The sequence below is a fragment of the Salvelinus fontinalis genome, chromosome 7 (genome assembly GCF_029448725.1).
Source record: "Salvelinus fontinalis isolate EN_2023a chromosome 7, ASM2944872v1, whole genome shotgun sequence".
In the NCBI taxonomy this organism is placed as follows: Eukaryota; Metazoa; Chordata; class Actinopteri; order Salmoniformes; family Salmonidae; genus Salvelinus; species Salvelinus fontinalis.
In genome coordinates this window covers 44,957,233-44,977,789 of record NC_074671.1, presented here as the reverse complement: position 1 = coordinate 44,977,789, position 20,557 = coordinate 44,957,233, and the positions used below count along the sequence as shown (strand labels likewise).

The 20,557-nt window shown below is 39.9% G+C and overlaps 1 protein-coding gene across 1 annotated transcript in view; it reads left to right on the top strand.

Moving 5' to 3' along the window:
• The first annotated feature begins 2,351 nt into the window (after positions 1-2,351).
• Positions 2,352-20,557, top strand: part of LOC129859511 (NALCN channel auxiliary factor 1-like) — a 71,764-nt gene continuing 53,558 nt past the window's right edge. Inside the window, exon 1 of the mRNA XM_055929376.1 lies at positions 2,352-3,846. Within this exon, the coding sequence (XP_055785351.1) occupies positions 3,142-3,846 (705 nt within the window). The 5' untranslated portion in view covers positions 2,352-3,141. The remainder of the gene's footprint in view (positions 3,847-20,557) is intronic.

The window sequence follows — 20,557 nt, the reverse complement described above, 5'->3', positions numbered from 1 at the left end:
TGTAAATCCTGAAAATCTTCAATCCGTCCCTCCTGTTAACCCGCCTTGTCAAGTGTGTTTGCGTGTCATTGTTTTTGCATGCATACTGTATGTGTGTATGCATGTGGTCATTGGATTTGTGTATATACAGTATGTGCGTATACATTAGTGTTTGATTGTGTTTCTGTGGTGTATTTGGGTTTCTGAGTGTTTATATTACTTTCTGCTGCATAGATGTCTTTGTGTGTGTGTGTGTGTGTGTGTGTGTGTGTGTGTGTGTGTGTGTGTGTGTGTGTGTGTGTGTGTGTGTGTGTGTGTGTGTGTGTGTGTGTGTGTGTGTGTGTGTGTGTGTGTGTGTGTGTGTGTGTGTGTGTGTGAGAGAGAGAGATATATAAAGAAGGAAATTCAATAAGACAGACAGACAGAAAGAAACATTTTTTTCTCTCTATTGCCTCTACAGCAAACCTCTGATCAACGTATCTGTCTGCATCACCTACACTACACTCTACTGTATATAGCACAGCTCTCAGACCAGCTAGCTCTCAGACAACTGGGCCCATATTCTTAAAGCATCTCATAATAAGAGTGCTGATGTAGCTTCAGTTTTAACTTTTGATCATAATGAAAAAGATCACATGGACAAGGGGGACCTGATCCTAGATCAGCACTCCCACTCTGAGAAGCTTTATAAATATGACCCCTGACCTCAGTTCAGTTTCTCATCTGTGGCCAATTGCCTATAGATTGCAGTCATAAATGGCAAGGACACAAAGTGATGCAGAATAATTCCAAATGCATGATGGGTTGTTTCTTTCCACTGACCTTCTCTCATGCTTTACTTTGGTTCAACTGGGTATTTACAAAGGATCCGTGAAGGAGTAGTAAAGACATTTGTATGGAGAATAGAGAAGGAACTAACAAGTATTCTACAGGAGAGAAGGAAGAGAAACTGAAATTAGTTCAAGATTTGTTGCCAGGAATCTTTCCCAAAGCTCATTTCGCTATTCACCTGTTTTATGCAATCTATACCACTCCGGATCAAATCAAATGAAATTTTATTTGTCACATACACATGGTTAGCAGATGTTAATGCGAGTGTAGCGAAATGCTTGTGCTTCTAGTTCCGACAATGCAGTAATAACCAACGAGTAATCTAACCTAACAATTCCACAACTACTACCTTATACACACAAGTGTAAAGGGATAAAGAATATGTACATAAAGATATATGAATGAGTGATGGTACAGAACGGCATAGGCAAGATGCAGTAGATGGTATAGAGTACAGTATATACATATGAGGTGAGTAATGTAGGGTATATAAACATAAAGTGGCATAGTTTAAAGTGGCTAGTGATACATGTATTACATAAAGATGGCAAGATGCAGTAGATGATATAGAGTACAGTATATACATATACATATGAGATGAGTAATGTAGGGTATGTAAACATTATATTAAGTGTCATTGTTTAAATTGGATAATGATACATTTTTACATACATTTCCATCAATTCCCATTATTAAAGTTGCTGGAGTTGAGTCAGTATGTTGGCAGCAGCCACTAAATGTTAGTGGTGGCTGTTTAACAGTCTGATGGCCTTGAGATAGAAGCTGTTTTCAGTCTCTCGGTCCCTGCTTTGATGCACCTGTACTGACCTCGCCTTCTGGATGATAGCGGGGTGAACAGGCAGTGGCTCGGGTGGTTGTTGTCCTTGATGATCTTTATGGCCTTCCTGTGACATCGGGTGGTGTAGGTGTCCTGGAGGGCAGGTAGTTTGCCCCCGGTGATGCGTTGTGCAGACCTCACTACCCTCTAGGATCGTTAGTTATGTAACTGTTTAAATGAGAAAGAAAAACTTTTGTTTGGTTTTTAAATGGTGTGTTTCAAATGTATCTTTGCTTTTATTGCAGTGTATAGGCTATACTATTTGCTTTGTCTTTGAAGGACTGTTGCAAAATAAGCCTGTGGGATAAAAGAGAAACAAACAAAAAACAAGGTCCACAGCCAAACAAACCACACAATACATGATCAGTGGCCTTGGATACAATCCTGAACCTGTGTCACCCTGAATGATTGATTGTGCCATGATTAAATGTTATATTGTAGTTATATAAATGTTATAATTATTGTATAATGACATGCACCTGATGAACATGTCAGACAAACAAATGAAAGGAGTGTGTGTATTTTAATTTCTTTTGACCTTGATGGAAGTATTCACATGGCCATAATTCAGTAATAATTCTAAAATAATGCATGCATGCAATACATACAGAACACACATCAACCCCTATGGGTCAGATCAGACGAAGTGTATATTTTTTTTTGTATTCAATTCCACTAGTGGGGGAACCCTTACAGAAATGAAATCATTCCCGGGTTTCAGGATCATGGACAGCTATCACTCGAACGCTATGGCTGCGTTTTGTGACTGATGCTAAATATTTCATATTCAATTTTGTCATCCGTTAGGCTACTTGTTGAGCAGATTCTCCTGTCTCTCGAGTCCACACTATTTCCTAGAATCTGTTTTAGCTTTCAGAGTAGCTGGATGGCAACTGATGCTGCACCTTCTGAAAACAGAGCCTCCAGGTGCCTCAGAATGGAACGGTCGCAGCTCTAAAGATGTCGCGCATGATACAAAAAAAGTGTTCCAATAAGAACATGATGGTGCCAACTAACCCAGGACCAAGATGACAGTGGACATCAAAATACAACTTCTCAGGCATTTTGCCGCCTAGCAGACACGGAAGCGAAAATCACTGGGCTGACATAGAACCCAGCCCTCATCCGAGAGCCACGACCGGCGGATTCATGTCGAACGTAAATGCAGGTTGCCGTAAAACGGGTCTACGCAAAGGACCAGTGCTGAGCGCAGGCTAGAGGAGAGGAGGGGGGAGCGAGACATGTTGCTACAGAAAACTAGCATCTTCATCGGAGAGCCATGGAGAACGCGGCCCCATTAAATCACGGCTTAATCTCCTCAAACACATTAATTGAATGTGAATTACAGATAATCGCGGTGGTAAACCAGCAGCACTACCTACGACCCAACATTTAAGAGGTGAAAAACCCAAATTAGACCCCAAGTCAATGAATGTTGCGGCAGAGAAACCCTCACGGTGGAGTCGGCCGGTGAAGAAGCGCGTTTCCAAAATATGACCTGGGGTGCTTGGACGTGTCTGCAGCAAGAAGACGGCTTCAAAATCTGGCTAGAACCCCGCGAGAACGAAAAGCCATTCACCGACTCAGAGAGGGCCCAGAGATGGCGACTGTCCTTGGCTTCACTCTTGTTTCTAACCATTCTGCTCTCTGATCACTTATGGTTCTGCGCCGAGGCGAAATTGACAAGGACCCGTGATAAGTTTGCATTGACGGACATGGGAGTTTACCCTTCTGCAAACCCCATCCCATCATCCAGCCTCCATTTAGCACACAGCAGCCTCAGAGAAAACGAATATGCTATTTTTATAGGGAATTCTACCAAACCTTTGTGGCGACTTGAAACTTGCCACCACGATAGTTTATCTAAAAACTGCTTTACTTTTGATGACGCCGATCATTTGTGCAAGGACCTTTTGGAAAAAGAACGGACCCGGACAGTAAATATAAGTGATTTGTACCTTTCCTTTTGTAATTCCTATTCTCTTTTGGATTTGTTTTATGGGTCTACGAGTCCGGACAATTTGAACTGCAGTCTTGACGTGCTTATTGATGGCGATGTGGCGAGGTGCAGCCTGTGCGTCCAGGCGTACCAGCGCTACGACCAACACGCCCTGGAGAAATATGAGGAATTTGAGCTTATGACTCAGAAATATGAAACGGATGCATATTCAGTGAGAACATGCATGGATGAATGCAAGGTAGGCTGACGGGGATCATCCCCCAATCTGTTGATTTTGGCTAAATAGATGCAATTTGGCCCCATACAGTCGTCAATCGTCATGGTAACTGATGGCAGATTCAAGGAGATCATCTGCTCTCTTATCAGAATGTTCAAGCAGGATGAGAAGCATATGGCCTTGTACTCTAAGGTCTTGCATGTGTGTGTCTTTGGCTGCTTTTCCCCCAATTGAGGAGTTTTAAATCGGTTGTGGAATGGAGAAAGGGCCAGGCCTTGCGGTGTCATAACTTTCCTTCCACAGGCTTCACAATATCACCAGAAGTAGGCTATTATTTCCAAGCAAATATCCCCCAGCTTTACATGTTAATTCTTTCTGTAAATTATGATATTTTATTTTAGTGCTAGGCTAGTATATTTTCCCATTCATGCATCACCCCGCACCGCACCGCATGCAGGTGGTGGTCTTTTTTCAGTATTGTGGTGCGCATGCGGTGTAGCGGCCACTCGGTGCCAGGTGTTCCGCCATGGCCACTCCACATTGAGTACATTTCAATAACGTTATTAGGGCACCGGTGGTTTCCATGCCTAATCCGCTGGACTGGCCTTCCCCCCGTCGCATTTGGCACTGTTTGCTCGTTATTCGCCTGCTGTAGCCTAGGGCAGTATTTTTTCAGTCGTAAACTCGACAATGGCGTTGACACATAATTACGACAGCTGCTCTCTTTTTTATCACATCATTTATACCTCAAATATGACAATGTGGCCTGGAGGAAGCTCCGACCCTGTAGTTTTGTTTTACACTTCACCGACTGGCTGGTCAAGAGCCATTAAAAAAGAGGCCTATGTTCCAGTGTGCCCTTGCCTTCTCTATTCGGTAAATCGTATGCAACATTCACGAGTAGTCTGCCTGGAAAATATCGTTTGTTCTGCATTCAGGGTTTTTGCTTTTATAGGTTCAGTATAGAATTTTTGTATATTTTCTATTTGATTCTTTAAAATCTGCCACTATGGACGCGGATGAGAGCTGTCCATGGTTCTGAAAGCAATCTATAGAAAGCCGACGTTCCAAGCTAATGGCAGCCATGTGGTCAGTATCCATAAATCAGTCAGTGAAAACAAACAAACACGGTGTAGGGTCGAGTTGCTCCTAGACACTGATCTTCGGTCAATTTTGCATTTCTCCCACTAATGGTTAAGGCTAGGATTGGGGGTGGGGGGAATGGGGCACCACCTGAAGTGCTCTATGAACACAGGTGTTTGTAAACCCGACACATGAGTCATGATAATAGTGTGTGTGTGTGTGTGTGTGTGTGTGTGTGTGTGTGGTGCTGAAAGACAGCTCCCAGCCTCCCACCAATAGGCCAGGAATCACTGTGATGAGGATGCAGTAATAACCACACAATTTTTTGACGATTTTGGCAGGATACTTTTGGCAGGATGTTTTCATCCATGTGGAGCTTATTCTGGTTTGATAATGATGAGATAACAAAACAAAAACATTGGCCTACATGCTCATATTTGTTTGATAATTATTAAGGGATATCTCCATCACTACTAAAGATTTGTTTTCTGTCTTATCAGTATTTTCAGTTGATTTGTTAATTTTTTCTTTTGACTTTCATCCTCTTTTTCTGTCTATCTCATGCCGTCTCATCCTCTCCTCCAGTACTCCCTCCATCCCTGGTTTTGACAGGCAGATGATGGATGTTGAAGGCATCACTGTAAACCCCAAAGCATGTTTTACTCAAATACGTCTAGTAAGTTGTGCTCAAAGTCAATGAAAAGTCATTATTACTTAAAATGTTAATGTGGCACTGACTCGAAACTAAATGAGAAGTCACACCAATTTTTTTTTTAAAGATACAGAATAATAACAAATTAACTTTTTCCCCAGCATGTTGATTTTATGTAATTGTTTTTAATATCTGTGTTTTGGCATGTACATTGAGGGATTGATTGATTCAATGTTATGCTACACAAAATACTTTTTGTAAACTAATCCAATTATTGAATTTTTGCATCCATTACTGAAATGGTTCTTTACCTTCGCAGTCATTATGAATGCAGGTTGCGGGTGAATACAAATCTCAACTGTTGGATAGCCTAATACAGGCTAGATTCCAATAGGAATTATCACTTTGCAAGCCAGCATAATGCCACTTACAATTAGTGTTTCAATATTCTAGTAAATTTCCCAGGTTTTCCAGAAATCCAGGCCAAATGGCCAAAGGCCAAAGGCCAAATGAATGAAAATTGATGAATTCAACAACCATCTCTCAGTCACTAACAAATACAGTCATGGGTGGTAACTATACAATTTAATTGAAAAGGCAAGGCACACTGGGAAATCATTGGAGGCGTGGCTTAGTGGGGGCGGTCAACTAATAATATACCTTACAAAAAAACCTGCATTTGTATTACTCAAATGAAGGTAGTACTGCTCACTTCAGCTATTTAAGTTTCTTAACTTATTTTTAGGTTGTCGGTTTACAAAAAATGTTTGAGTACCCAGAACTTATCCAGTTTTAAAGTGTTGGGTGTGTTGTCATTAACTTTGTAATACAGCGGGCTCCAAAATTACTGGTTGTGGCAAAATGGCTTAAGGACAACAAAGTCAAGGTATTGGAGTGGCCATTACAAAGCCCTGACCTCTATCCAATAGAACATTTGTGGGCAGAACAAACAAAAAAAGTATGTGCGAGGAAAGAGGCCTACAAACCTGACTCAGTTTCACCAGCTCTGTCAGGATGAATGGGTCAAAATTAGCCCAACTTATTGTGGGAAGCTTGTGGAAGGCTTCCCAAAATGTTTGACCCAAGTATTTTTTTTAAAGGCAATGGTACCAAATACTAATTGAGTGTATGTAAACTTCTGACCCACTGGGAATGTGATGAAATAAATAAAAGCTGAAATAAATCATTCTCTCTACTATTATTCTGACATTTCACATTCTCAAAAATAAAGTGGTGATCCTAACTGACCTAATACAGGGAATTTTTACTTGGATTTTAAATGTCAGGAATTGTGAAAAACTGAGTTTAAATGTATTTGGCTAAGGTGTATGTAAACTTCCGACTTCAACTGTCTTTATATACTGTATACATATATATATATATATATAAAAATCCCAAAATGGATGTAGCAACTATCAAAATTGTGCAAGCTTGAGCATGTGTCCATTAGGCCTGTGGATTTTATTTTTTTATCAGCATGAATTTGATTGAGCAATTCAAGCCCCACATTTATTCCATAGGCTTGGACCTGCACTATGCAGCTGTTGCAAGAGCACATTTTTCACTGGCTGTCCACTGGATTCAAAAACAATGAATGATAGGCAGGTTAAACTATTGGAAGACATAGCTGACTGTAGCCTACAAAGCCCTATTCCTGCTCTTTTCTCGCGATTCATCAAACACATTTGGTTTGTCATCATAGCGGTCTCTGACTTGTGGTCAGACTCGCTCAGGTGGAACAACCTTGCGCCTTTTTTCAATGCTGATTTGAATGTAATTGAGAAAACAGAGAATTGTCATATTGTTTTTTTTTCGAAAAGATCCTTTCTGAATTTAAAACTACTCCTCGAAGTAATCATCTAGTTTTTCAAAAGTATCTGTAATCTGATTACAATACTTTTGCTGTTAACATTAACCCAGCAAAGTAGTGTGTGTGTGTGTGTGTGTGTTGATTGAGTGGGACAGAACTGGTGCTGAGAGGTGAAGGGTGACGTGAAACTTTCTGTGTGAAAAAACCCTTCTCATTCAGTCAAACACACGCACGCACGCACGCACGCACGCACGCACGCACGCACGCACGCAAGCACGCTTGCACTCACTCACTCACTCACTCACTCACTCACTCACTCACTCACTCACTCACTCACTCACTCACTCACTCACTCACTCACTCACTCACTCACTCACTCACTCACTCACTCACTCACAGGTAGGTTGTTTAGCAACTAAAGCGATGTGTGCTCAACCGTGGAGCAAAACAGGCAGGGTTGGTTTAGAATCAAAGGATTGTTGACAACATGTAAACTATATTTCTCCCCCAAATATTTATTGAAAACATAAATACATTTGCACAATAAGCAGTTGTTGTCTCTCAAATACATCGTTACAATTGTTGGTTAGCTAGCTAGCTTAAGTGTGATCACTATTGGGAAAATCTGGTCTTTAGAACCACTTTGTGGGAGTTTTTTTTTCTACTGCAAAGAAACTGTGGTGGAGGGTTTATGAGTGGCATTTCTGTGTGTCAAATGTCTGTTTTTGTGTGTATCTATGTACTGTTTGTTTATTAATAACACTTTCACACTTACCATCTCAATTTTAAAGTCTATGCCGACGCCGTGGTTAATTGTCTACAATAAATATTTCATAATCTTGTTAGTGTCAGGATTACAGTAACATACTAAGATAAAAACCTATGCTGTGTTTTAGCATCTACCCCAATTCTACTGTTGTGATCTCAGGTCTATGGCCCTGTACACACTCAAGTTTTACAACTGATCTACAACTCATTTGACACAAAGGTTGTGATACAACAGATATTTCCGTGATACAATGGAGAGTTTGTCTCCACAAAAATATTTACAGAACTATTGGAGGTTTCTTCACAATGCTTGTGTAACTAGTTTTGTGCAGAGAAGATCTTCGTTGTATCACAACCATTTGGTCAAATGTGTTGTACATCAGTTGTACAACTTGAGTGTGATCGGGGCCTATAAGAGTCAGTAGGCAACTTAACCTCACAGTTTCACTTTGGGATTTGATGTAATTGGATGAACGTCGATTTCTGACCGATTAATTCCGCGTGGTTACAGGGTTCAATACGCGTGGTTACAGGGTTAAAACAGAAACAACTCAAAGGGTTAAGTTTGGGTATTAATTCCGAGTGGTTAAGGTTAGGGCTATGGTTTGGGGAAAGCATAAAATTAAATAAAAAATACATATAGTATCATCAAGTGCTCTTCCTGCTTGCTAGACAATTGTGAACTGCCATGACGCAGTGGTTTATGCAGCATCGTCTGGCTCTGTGAGTTTGAGCCCAGTGCTGTGTCATAATGTCTTTGTTTTTATGGTGAGCGCCGAGGACGGCATATATTGAAGTCCTCAGGACCTTTTCAAATATCCAAAATTGACGTGTGTTTCTAGTGACCAGCCTGTAATAGGAGCCATATAGCTATAGTTTGGTTCCCAGGGCTGAGGGTTGGCTCCTGAATCGACTGGCCACTGATTGAGTCAGCATGTCAGCACCGCCACCGGTCACCGTGACTCTGGGCTTCCCATAACCCCCCTCGCTCTCTCCCCCCTCGCTGCCATGGGAGTTTGACCTTGTAACCTCGGAAATATTGATTTTAAATCCCCAAGGGTCTCTCTCTCCCCCCTCCTTCTCTCGTTCTGTTTCTCGACCTGACCGCTGAGAGGGAGGGCCGTTAGAGCAGCAGCGAGAGGCAATAGTTTGGTACCTACTGACTTGAGTTTCCTCTTGACTTTGTTGCTTCATGCTTTACAGCTGCAGTAAAATTCTCTCCACTAGTGAGAGTGGGTGAGAGATTGAAACCTTCTGATACATTTACATAATTCATCTCACCTCACTGTGTGTGTGTGCCTGTGGGTACACTCTCCCAGAATCTCCTCTCCAGTGTGTGTGCTCTGTTGTGTGTGTGACCCCAAACCCAACCCCATCCTTAGGAAATTGAATGACATAGTCTAAGATTCATTGTCTTGTTCTATATCCCTACGCGTTGTAATCTCAATGAAGGGAGCCTGGCAATGGAACAGCATTGTGGCTGTTCTCCTCTCCTCTGTGTGTGTGTGTGTGTGTTGTGCTATACTACGTGCTGTGGGTACAGCCTGCCAGACACCCTGACAGTGGCCTGGCAGCTCCCCATTCATCACCCACCCGCACCGTGGTGGGCACCATCACTCGCTCCCTCCCTCATTTCCTCCCACCATCCCTGAATGAGATACAGCCCAATTCAATCACAGCTACAGTATGTTTCTTTTCCTGAACGAGAGAGGAAAGAGGGAGGGGGAGAGATTCTGTATGTGTTTTTGTGTATGTGTGGGTAAAGAGAGGGAAAGGCAGGGAGAGAGAGAAAGAGTGAGGGAGCGAGGGAAAAAGATAGATTATGAATGTGTTTGTGTGTGAGATATATTATTATATTTATAGAGAAGGAGAGAGAAAAAAATATTCTGTGTGTTTGGGGGAGAGAGAGAGAGAGACAGAACAACAACAGCCACAGGAAACTGTAATGAGTGAGAGGGAAACTCAGGAGGAGGAGGAGTAGGAGGACTTGACAGGTGTCTCCCTCGACGGGGGCGGATAAAGATACCGTGACTTAGTGAAAGGCAATGAATGATGTCTCAGGATATGTGTGTGTGTGTGGTTGTGTAGGATTACAACAGGAAATAAATATGACCAAAGGAAGTTATGTATAGGGTAGTTGTCATCCGTGTCTTCATTGTCAGTTCGGTGTACTGTATATGGTGTATATACAGTGCCTTTGGAAAGTATTCAGGCCCCTTGAATTTTTCCACATTTTGTTATGTTACAGCCTTATTCTAAAATGGATAAAATCAAAATGTTCCTCAGTAATCCCCCATAACGACAAAGTGAAAACCTGATTTTAGAAAGTTTTGCTAAATATATATTTTTTAAAACAGAAATACCTTATTTACATAAGTATTTGGTAAGTGGTACCAGAGCGGCAAGTCTAGGTCCAAAAGGATTCTTAACAGCTTGTACCCCCAAGCCATAAGACTCCTGAACATCTAATCAAATGGCTACCCAGACTATTTGCATTGCCCCCTTCTTTTACGCTGCTGCTACTCTCTGTTTATTGTCTATGTATAGTCACTTTAACTCTACCTACATGTACATATTATCTAAATTACCTGTACTAACCGGTGCCCCCGCACTTTGACTCTGTATCGGTACCCCCTGTATATAGCCTCGCTATTGTGATTTTACTGCTGCTCTTTAATTACTCGTTACTTTTATTTAAAAAATTGTACTGAACACTTATTTTTCTTAGAACTGCATTGTTGGTTAAAACTTCTCTAGGGTAGGTGGCAGCATTTGGTATTTTGGATGAAATGCATGCCCAAATTAAACTGCCTGCTTCTCGGGCCCAGAAGGTATGATATGCATATAACTGGTAGATTTGGATAGAAAACACTAAAGTTTCCAAAACTGTTAAAATAGTGTCTGTGAGTATAACATAACTGTTTTGGCAGGCAAAAACCTGAGAAAAATCTATTCAGGAAGTCTTTTTTTTGTTGGTTTTGTAGTTTTCTATTCAATGCCATTACAGTATCCATTGACTTAGGACTCAAATTGCAGATTCTATGCCTTCCACTAGATGTCAACAGTCTTTCAAAATTGTTTCAGGCTTTTATTCTGAAAAATGAGGAAGTAAGAGCAGTCTGAATGAGTGGACACTAAAGTGTCACAGAGCTTTTTCATGCGCGAGACCGAGAGAGTGCCTTTCTTGTTTACCGTTTAAATTGACAACGTTATTGTCCGGTTGAAATATTATCGATTATTTAGGCTAAAAACAACCTGAGGATTGAATATAAACATCGTTTGACATGTTTCTATGAACTTTAGGTATACAATTTGGATTTTTTTTGTCTGCGCTTGAGCCTGTGGATTACTGAAGAAAACATGCAAAGAAAACGGAGGTGTTTGGATATAAAGAGACTTTATCGAACAAAATGAACTTTTATTGAGTAAATTAATGTCTGCTGAGTGCAACCATATGAAGATCATCAAAGGTAAGGGATTAATTTTATCTCTATTTCTGACTTGTGTAACTCTTCTACTTGGCTGGTTACTGTTTGTAATGATTTGTCTAGTGGGCTATGTTCTCAAATAATTGTAAGGTATGCTTTCGCCGTAAAGCATTTTTTAAATCTGACACAGTGGTTGGATTCACAAGAAGTTCATCTTTAAACCTATGTAAAATATGTTTTGTTTTCTGAATTTTTATAATGAGCATTTCTGTATTTTAATTTGGCACCCAGCAGTTTCACTGGCTGTTGAAGAGGTGGGACGCTAACGTCTCACGTACCCAAGAAAGGTTTTAACTTCTCTGCGCTACGAATCCTGTAAGCAGGATCACTTTCCTAAACAACCGCTAGAATTGCAGGGCGCCAAATGCAAAAATATTACTAAAAATATTTATAATCATGCAATCACAAGTGAAATGTACCAAAACACAGCTTAGCTTGTTGTTAATCCACCTATCGTGTCAGATTCTGAAAATATGCTTTACAGCGAAAGAAATCCAAGCTTTTGTGAGTGCAGCAATCAATGCTACAACAGCTAGCTCCAAATTAGCATGGTCACGAAAGTCAGAAAAGCAATAAAATTAATCGCTTACCTTTGATAATCTTTGGATGTTTGCACTCACGAGACTCCCAGTTACACAATAAATGTTATTTTTATTCGATAAATATTACTTTTATAACAAAAAAATGCCATTTGGGTTGCGCGTTATGTTCAGAAAACTACAGCCTCGTTCCGGTCCTGAAAGGAAGAAGAAAATTCCCAACCGTATCAGATTAAAAAATATTACTAAAAATATTTATAATCATGCAATCACAAGTGAAATATACCAGAACACAGTTTAGCTTGTTGTTAATCCACCTATCTTGTCAGATTTAGAAAATATTCTTTACAGCGAAAGAAAGCCAAGCTTTTGTGAGTGTAGCAATCAATGCTAGAACAGTTAGCCTTATATTAGCTTGGTTAGCTTGGTCACAAAAGTCAGAAAAGCAATAAAATTAATCGCTTACCTTTGATAATCTTCAGATGTTTGCACTCACGAGACTCCCAGTTACACAACAATGTTCTTTTTGTTCGATAAATATTACTTGTATCACAAAAAAACGCCATTTGGGTTGCGCGTTATGTTCAGAAAACCAAAGCCTTGTTCCGTTTGACAAATTCCCCAAATTATCCGTAATGGTCGTAGAAACATGTTATATGTTTTTTATAATCAATCCTCAGGTTGTTTTTAACAAACATAATCGATAATATTTCAACCGGACCATAACCTATTTATTAAGAGAGAAAAGGAAAATGGAGAGCTCCTCTCGCGCGCGCAGGAACTATTCGGAGGACACCTGACTACTTTTGAAAATTCACGCTCATTTTTCAAAATAAAAGCCTGAAACTATGTCTAAAGCCTGGTCACAGCCTGAGGAAGCCATTGGAAAAGGAATCTGGTTGATACCCCTTTAAATGGAAGAAAGACGGTCCAGGAAACACAGATAAAAAAAAATAAAAAACACTTCCGGGTTAGATTTTCTCAGGTTTTCGTCTGCAGAATACGTTTTGTAATACTCACGGACAATATTTTGACAGTTTTGGAAACGTTGGAGTGTTTTCTATCCTAATCTGTAAATTATATGCATATTCTATGATCTGGGCCAGAGAAAATGTCCGTTTACCTTGGGAATGTTAACCTGTCTAGGATGAGGGTGCCGCTAGCGGCACTCCCCCCCCCACCCCCACTGAAAAACCAGTGCCGCGAAATTCAAAAAAAATATTTTTTTAAAATATTTAACTTTCACACATTAAAGTCCAATACAGCTAATGAAAGACACAGATCTTGTGAATCCAGCCAACATGTCCGATTTTTAAAATGTTTTACAGGGAAGACACAATATGTAAAGATGTACATCTATTACCTAAAAACACATTAGCATAATCCACCATCTTTTATTTGTCCACCAACACCAGTAGCTATCACCAATTCGGCTAAACTAAGATATTTATAGCCCCTAACCAAGAAAAAAACTCATCAGATGACAGTCTGATAACATATTTATGGTATGGGATAGGTTTTGTTAGAAAAAAGTGCATATTTCAGGTAGATGGCATAGGTTACAATTGCACCCACCGTCACAAATGGACAAGAAAAACTACATAGAGCAACGTGTTTACCTACTTACTAATCATCAAACATTTCGTAAAAATACACAGCATACACTAATCGAAAGACACAGATCCTGTGAATACAGACAATATTTCAGATTTTCTAAGTGTCTTACAGCGAAAACACAATAAATCGTTATATTAGCATAGCACATAGCACATAGCAGCCCAGCATTGATTCTAGCCAAAGTGAGCGATAATGTCAACATCGCCAAAATATATTAATTTTTTCACTAACCTTCTCAGAATTCTTCAGATGACACTCCTGTAACATCATATTACACAATCCATATAGAGTTTGATCGAAAATGTTTATATTTAGCCACCAAAATCATGGTTAGACAATGTGAAATGTAGCCCAGCTGGTGAGAAAATGTCCGTGCGCCATATTAGACAGTGATCTACTCTTATACATAAATACTCATAAACGTGACTAAAAAATATAGGGTGGACAGGGATTGATAGACAATTTAATTCTTAATACAATCGCGGAATTACATTTTTTAAATTATCCTTACTTTTCAATACAGTTTGCGCCAAGCGAAGCTACGTCAAAAAACATGGCGTCCTAAGCCACTAACATTTTTCGACAGAAACACGATTTATCATAATAAAAATGTTCTACTTTGAGCTGTTCTTCCATCAGTATCTTGGGCAAAGGATCCTTTCTTGGGTCTAATCGTCTTTTGGTGGAAAGCTGTCCTCTTGCCATGTGGAAATGCCAACTGCGTTCGGGATGAACTGGAAGCGTGCCCAGCAATTCACAGCGTTTCAGAAATAAATGTCCCAAAATCGCACTAAACGGATATAAATTGCTATAAAACGCTTTAAATTAACTACCTTATGATGTTTTTAACTCCCATAACGAGTAGAAACATGACCAGAGTAATATTACTCCCTCCACTAATGCTTGGAACAAGTGCGGGTCAATGTCCTCCAGGCGCATTACGCAGCAAGAAAAGAGTTCCTAGCTACAGGGTTTTTTAATTTGTAGTGCCTGTGAACGCGCAATCGACCCCATTCAAATCGTCATCACGTAAAGGCATCCAGGGGAAGACGTAAGCAGTGTCCGTATACTCATAGCAATAACTGCGGCCTTTTAACTGACTCCAGATCAGGGGCCAAAATTTCTGAAATCTGACTCCATGTTAGGGAAATTGCTGTAGAATGACTTCTGTTCCACTTAGAGACAAAATTTCAACTCCTATAGAAACTATAGACTGTTTTCTATCCAATAATAATAATAATATGCATATTGTACGATCAAGAATTTTGTGGGAAGCCGTTTCAAAAATTACACGATTAGCATAAATAGTGACAACAGCGCCCCCATCCTCAACAGGTTAATTTAAGAAAAAATAAAATCTGACCCCTAGCGTCAAGAGTTTTAACGGTAGCGTCCCACCTGGCCAACATCCGGTGAAATTGCAGAGCGCGAAATTCAAACTACAGAATTATAAATATTTAACTTTCATAAAATCACAAGTGTAATACATCAAAATAAAGCTTAACTTCTTGTTAATCCAGCCGCTGTGCAGCTTTACAGCGAAAGCACACCATGCGATTATCTGAGGACAGCGTCCTGCATACAAAACCATGAAAAACATATTTCAACCAGGCAGGTGCGACACGAAAGTCAAAAATAGCCATATAAAAAATGCCTTACCTTTGATGATCTTCTTCTGTTGGCACTCCAAAAGGTCCCAGTTACATCACAAATTGTCCTTTTGTTCGATAATGTCCTTCTTTATATCCATAAAAACTCATTTTAGCTGGCGCGCTTCAGTCAATAATCCACCAGTTTCCCTCCATCAAAATCCCAAATGTTACCAATACATTTTTCAAAACAAGTCAAACAACGTTTATAATCAAACCTTAGGTACCCTAATATGTAAATAAACTATAACATTTAAGATGGAGAATTGTTCTTATCTTTACCGGAGATAAACAACAAAGAACGTGCTTGGAAACACTACAGCCAAAATGGGAGCCGACCAGAAAAACTACAATTTCTGGCCAATTTTTCCAAAAACCAGTCTGAAACATTTTCTAAAGTCTTGACATCTAGTGGAAGCCATAGGAACTGGAATCTGGGAGGACTTCGCCTTATAATAAAAGTGACAGCCATTGAAAATAGTGGTAGGCAGAATTTTTTTTTTGGGGGGGGGGGGGTGGTTTGTCCACGGGGTTTAGCCTGCCATATCAGTTCTGTTGTACTCACAGACATTATTTTAACAGTTATAGAAACTTTAGAGTGTTTTCTATCCATATCTATCAATTATATGCATATCCTAGCTTCTGGGCCTGAGTAACAGGCAGTTTACGTTGGGCACGCTTTTCATCCGGACGTGAAAATACTGCCCCCTACCCAAGAGAGGTTAACCTGTTGAGGACAGAGGGCGCTGTTTTCACTTTGGAGGAAAATCGTGCCCAATTTAAGCGGCCTCGTACTCAATTCTTGCTCGTACAATATGCATATTATTATTACTATTGGATAGAAAACACTCTCTAGTTTCTAAAACCGTTTGAATTATATCTGTGAGTAAAACAGAACTCCTTTTGCAGCAAACTTCCTGACATGAAGTGGAAAATCTGAAATCGATGCACTGTTCTAGGTCCTGCCTATTAATGGGCTTCATAAATATCAGTATACATGCACTTCATACATCTTCCACTAGATGTCGACAGGCAGTGAGAGAAGAAATGGAGTGTGTAACTTGATCTGGGGTTCGAATAATAGCTTTTGGCATGACGTGTCACCAGTTTCCTGTTTTCTGGAGAGCGCATGAAGGGACCTGGATTTGCCTTCTGATAAGCTGTCGTTATGGACGACTAATATCTCCGGCTTTGATTTTATTTGATACATGTGACAATATCATCGTAAAGTATGTTTTTTCAATATAGTTTTATTAGATTATTGAAATTTATTCGGGACGTTAGGCGTGTTGCGTTGTGTGCCTTTGTTCAGGAAGGAGAGCTTAGCGCCACTTTGCTAGCTTTCCGTGCTAATTGACTGGAGAAGAGGACATTCTAAATCCAAACAACGATTGTTCCCGACAAAGGACCCCTTGTACAACATTTTGATGAAAGATCATCAAAAGTAGGACCCATTTTATGATGCTATTTCATATATCTGTCGAACATGTGAAATGGTCGTTTGCGCCCAGAGTTTGGGCACTCTCTCGCTATACCTAAGCTGGATGTCGTAATGAAGTTATTTTTAGAATTCTAACACGGCGATTGCATTAAGAACTAGTGTATCTATCATTTCCTATACAACATTGCATTTTCTAGTAACGTTTATGAATAGTTATTTGGTCAGAATAGTTGGAGTGTCATAAAAATATCCGCACATTCTGGGAAAAAGATGCTACGTTAGCACAATGTATAACCACTGATTTCAGCTCTAAATATGCAAATTTTCGAACAAAACATAAGTGTATGTATAACCTGATGTTATAGGACTCTCATCTGATGAAGGTTTATGAAGGTTAGTGAAAATTAATATATTTTGCTGGTTTATTCCCTATCGCTAACGTGCCTTGATGAATGAATGCGGTACTGTGGTAGGCTATTGTAGTAAGCTAATATAATGCTATATTGTGTTTTCGCTGTAAAACACTTAAAAAATTGGAAATATTGGCTGGATTCACAAGATGTTTGTCTTTCATTTGCTGTACACCATCGATTTTTCAGAAATGTTTTATGATGAGTATTTAGGTATTTGACGTTGGTGTCTGTAATTACTCTGGCTGCTTCGGTGCTATTTCTGACGGTAGCTGTGATGGTAGCTGCAATGTAAAACTGATTTATACCTCAAATATGCATGTTTCTCGAACAAAACATAGATTTATTGTATAACATGTTATAAGACTGTCATCTGATGAAGTTGTTTCTTGGTTAGTTTGGTTGGTTCTTGGTTAGTTAGGTTGGCTTTGTGCATGCTACCTGTGCTGTGAAAAATGTCTGTCCTTTTTTGTATTTGGTGGTGAGCTAACATAAATATATGTGGTGTTTTCGCTGTAAAACATTTTAAAAATCGGACATGTTGACTGGATTCACGAGATGTGTATCTTTCATTTGCTGTATTGGACTTGTTAATGTGTGAAAGTTTAAATATTTCTAAAAAATATCTTTTGAATTTCGCGCTCTGCCTTTTCAGTGGAATGTGGGAGGAGTTCCGCTAGCGGAACGCCGGAGCCAGACAGGTTAACCATTTCCAGCCGTGTAGCCAAAACTACAGCTGTATGCTCTCCATGGCCTATAGAGTTGTAGTTCTTAACCATTTCAACATGTAGCGTCAGCTCCAGATTTTCTGGATTCATGGTCTATAGAATTGTAGCCATTCCAATATGGGGACTCTGTCCCGGCATTCTCTGACTTAATGTACATTTTGTTAGGAAGTGGGTTTAATACACTTCTGATAAAAGGCGTTCCATGACGCTGATGTAATGTCTATGCTCACGTCGACGTGGTCATTGCTTTGGTTAACTTTATATGAAAACCTTCTAAATGAGAAAATATGGGTTAACATCACATTATATCTTTTCACAAATAGTTTCATGTTTAATCACATACATTTCACAATATTTAGATGTAAACCTGACAGCTGGGAAATGTACACTTCAAGAGATACAGTTATGTGTGTTTCCTTTCCTTCATGAGATCACCAAATGAAACACACTCGAAATGTCCTTTAAGTGTCCACAGATTACTTCCACATTCTCAAAAATATAAATATTGTTTAATTATTACAACTTCTTATGTCCAAGGGTTTCACTGTGTTCCACAGTTTACATTCCAACCTCGAACACTACAGAGCATAGAGGCAGCGTATTTTATGACCGACCATAAAACAGCTGACTTTCCGCTCTCCCCCTCTACGAGAGAGAGCACGCTGTAGAGCGGACCCACTGTAACCTGATCCTTCAGATCATCACAGGAGAGTTACGACAGCTGATTGGCTATTATTTTATATTTGTTTCTATCAAGGGAGGCCAAATGCTCGCTGGCTTCCCTTGCATTTAATGGTATGGTCATACTCTTTCTGACCAGAAAGCATCAGATTGATACATTGATATGCTACACATACTGATACACAGGGCTACTGTTTAGTTTGCTTTGAGGCTTTCTAGGGCGAGATACATTCAGCCTCTTGCGAACTGAAGGACACGTGAAAGATAAATTGTCTTTTTTTAAGGGGGTTTTGTACATTCTTTGGAGAAGCCTGGCTTCCCTTGGCAGCCATGAATACACGTCAAATTTAATTCAGGGTAAGTTAGCCGTGAGTTAGCCTGCCCCAGATTAGGGTAGGTCTGAAGGATTCATTGCCCTAGAATTTTATCTGGCTAAAAGGTTTGCCACTTTCGTATGACCGGTTATCCCGAGATGAACTCAAGAGTTGACCAAAGTTACCTAACTACCTCCTCAAACCTGTTTCGTAGAATACGCATAGCTCAATAATCCAACTAAGTGACCCAACTGGCATGGTAAAAATAACCCAATGTGTGTTATGTCCAATATTTACCCAAACTGGGTTGTTTTTAACACAGCATTTTTTTGAGTGAACCAGAGAGATAGAGAAAGTGCGAGCAAAGAAAGAGAGACAGAGAGAGCTCACTGCTCCTCCTGCCAGGCCCTAGAAGACGATAGCATTGGCGCTAATGAGAGACACAAAGGCCCCTGTGCGCACCTGTGAAACAGACCCTTCCATTCATGAACATAATTCGAAATGAATTTGCATGTTCTCTCTCACTCTCCCTCTCACTGCTAATACTCATTCGTAATGTCCAGGCCCTCCAACATGCAGATACAATTTCAAGAAGGGGCAACAAACAGGTAGAACCCTCCCCCACACACACACAGTTATCATGAACATGCACACACACAGTCATGAACATACACACAGACACACAGTCATGCCCACACAAAACAGTCATGACAGTTCAGTGTTACAAGGTAAGCTAACGGTTGATGGTAATATAACAACATTTTCCATTTATGTCCATTCATGATGTCGGGGGGGGGGGGGGGGGGGGGGTTATTTTAAATATTGAATTTGGCCTTTACTATTGTAGCCCATAGAAACGTATTGAATTACACATTAATAAATGGCAAAAAAAGACAATAAAAAATAATAATGAATAAGGTTTTGAAGTGTCTGTCCTATGTCTAGGAGATATAAGAAAGATCAGGAAATATTTTAGTTTTTCTGGACACTTATTTTTGGTGTCACAAAACTACATCCATACTTCCATTAATTTGTATGGGTTACCTTCAGACGAGTCCTGTGACACTTGTAGGGGTCGTAAGGCAAAAGGGAGAACACCATCATGTTCATGAGAGTCTCATATTTCCATAGAGTGGTCATATGTGTAGGCCAAACCGTTCGGACGTTAAAGTCGTTTTCGTGAGAAGACCAATTTTCGGGATGTCTCATAGTCTGACAAACACCGCTGTAACTCAGCCACCTTCCACCGCAGATGCGAAAGACCAACAGACGGATGTGGTGGATTGAGACGGAGCCCATGACCTGTAGCTTAAATATTTTTTTATGTTACTTAGATTGTCACACAGGTCTGTCAAAATACTTAATTATTAACAGTGAAACCCTGAAAAACATTCACTCAGTTATTTCATCTTTACGATTTACCTTTCACCATGATGACATGGTCCACCCACTGAGTAACTTAAATTCTGAGTAACTTAAATGCTAATCATTTGCACATGAACGTCCGCTCATTTGAGAATAATTGCAATGTATATATTAATTCCCGTATGTC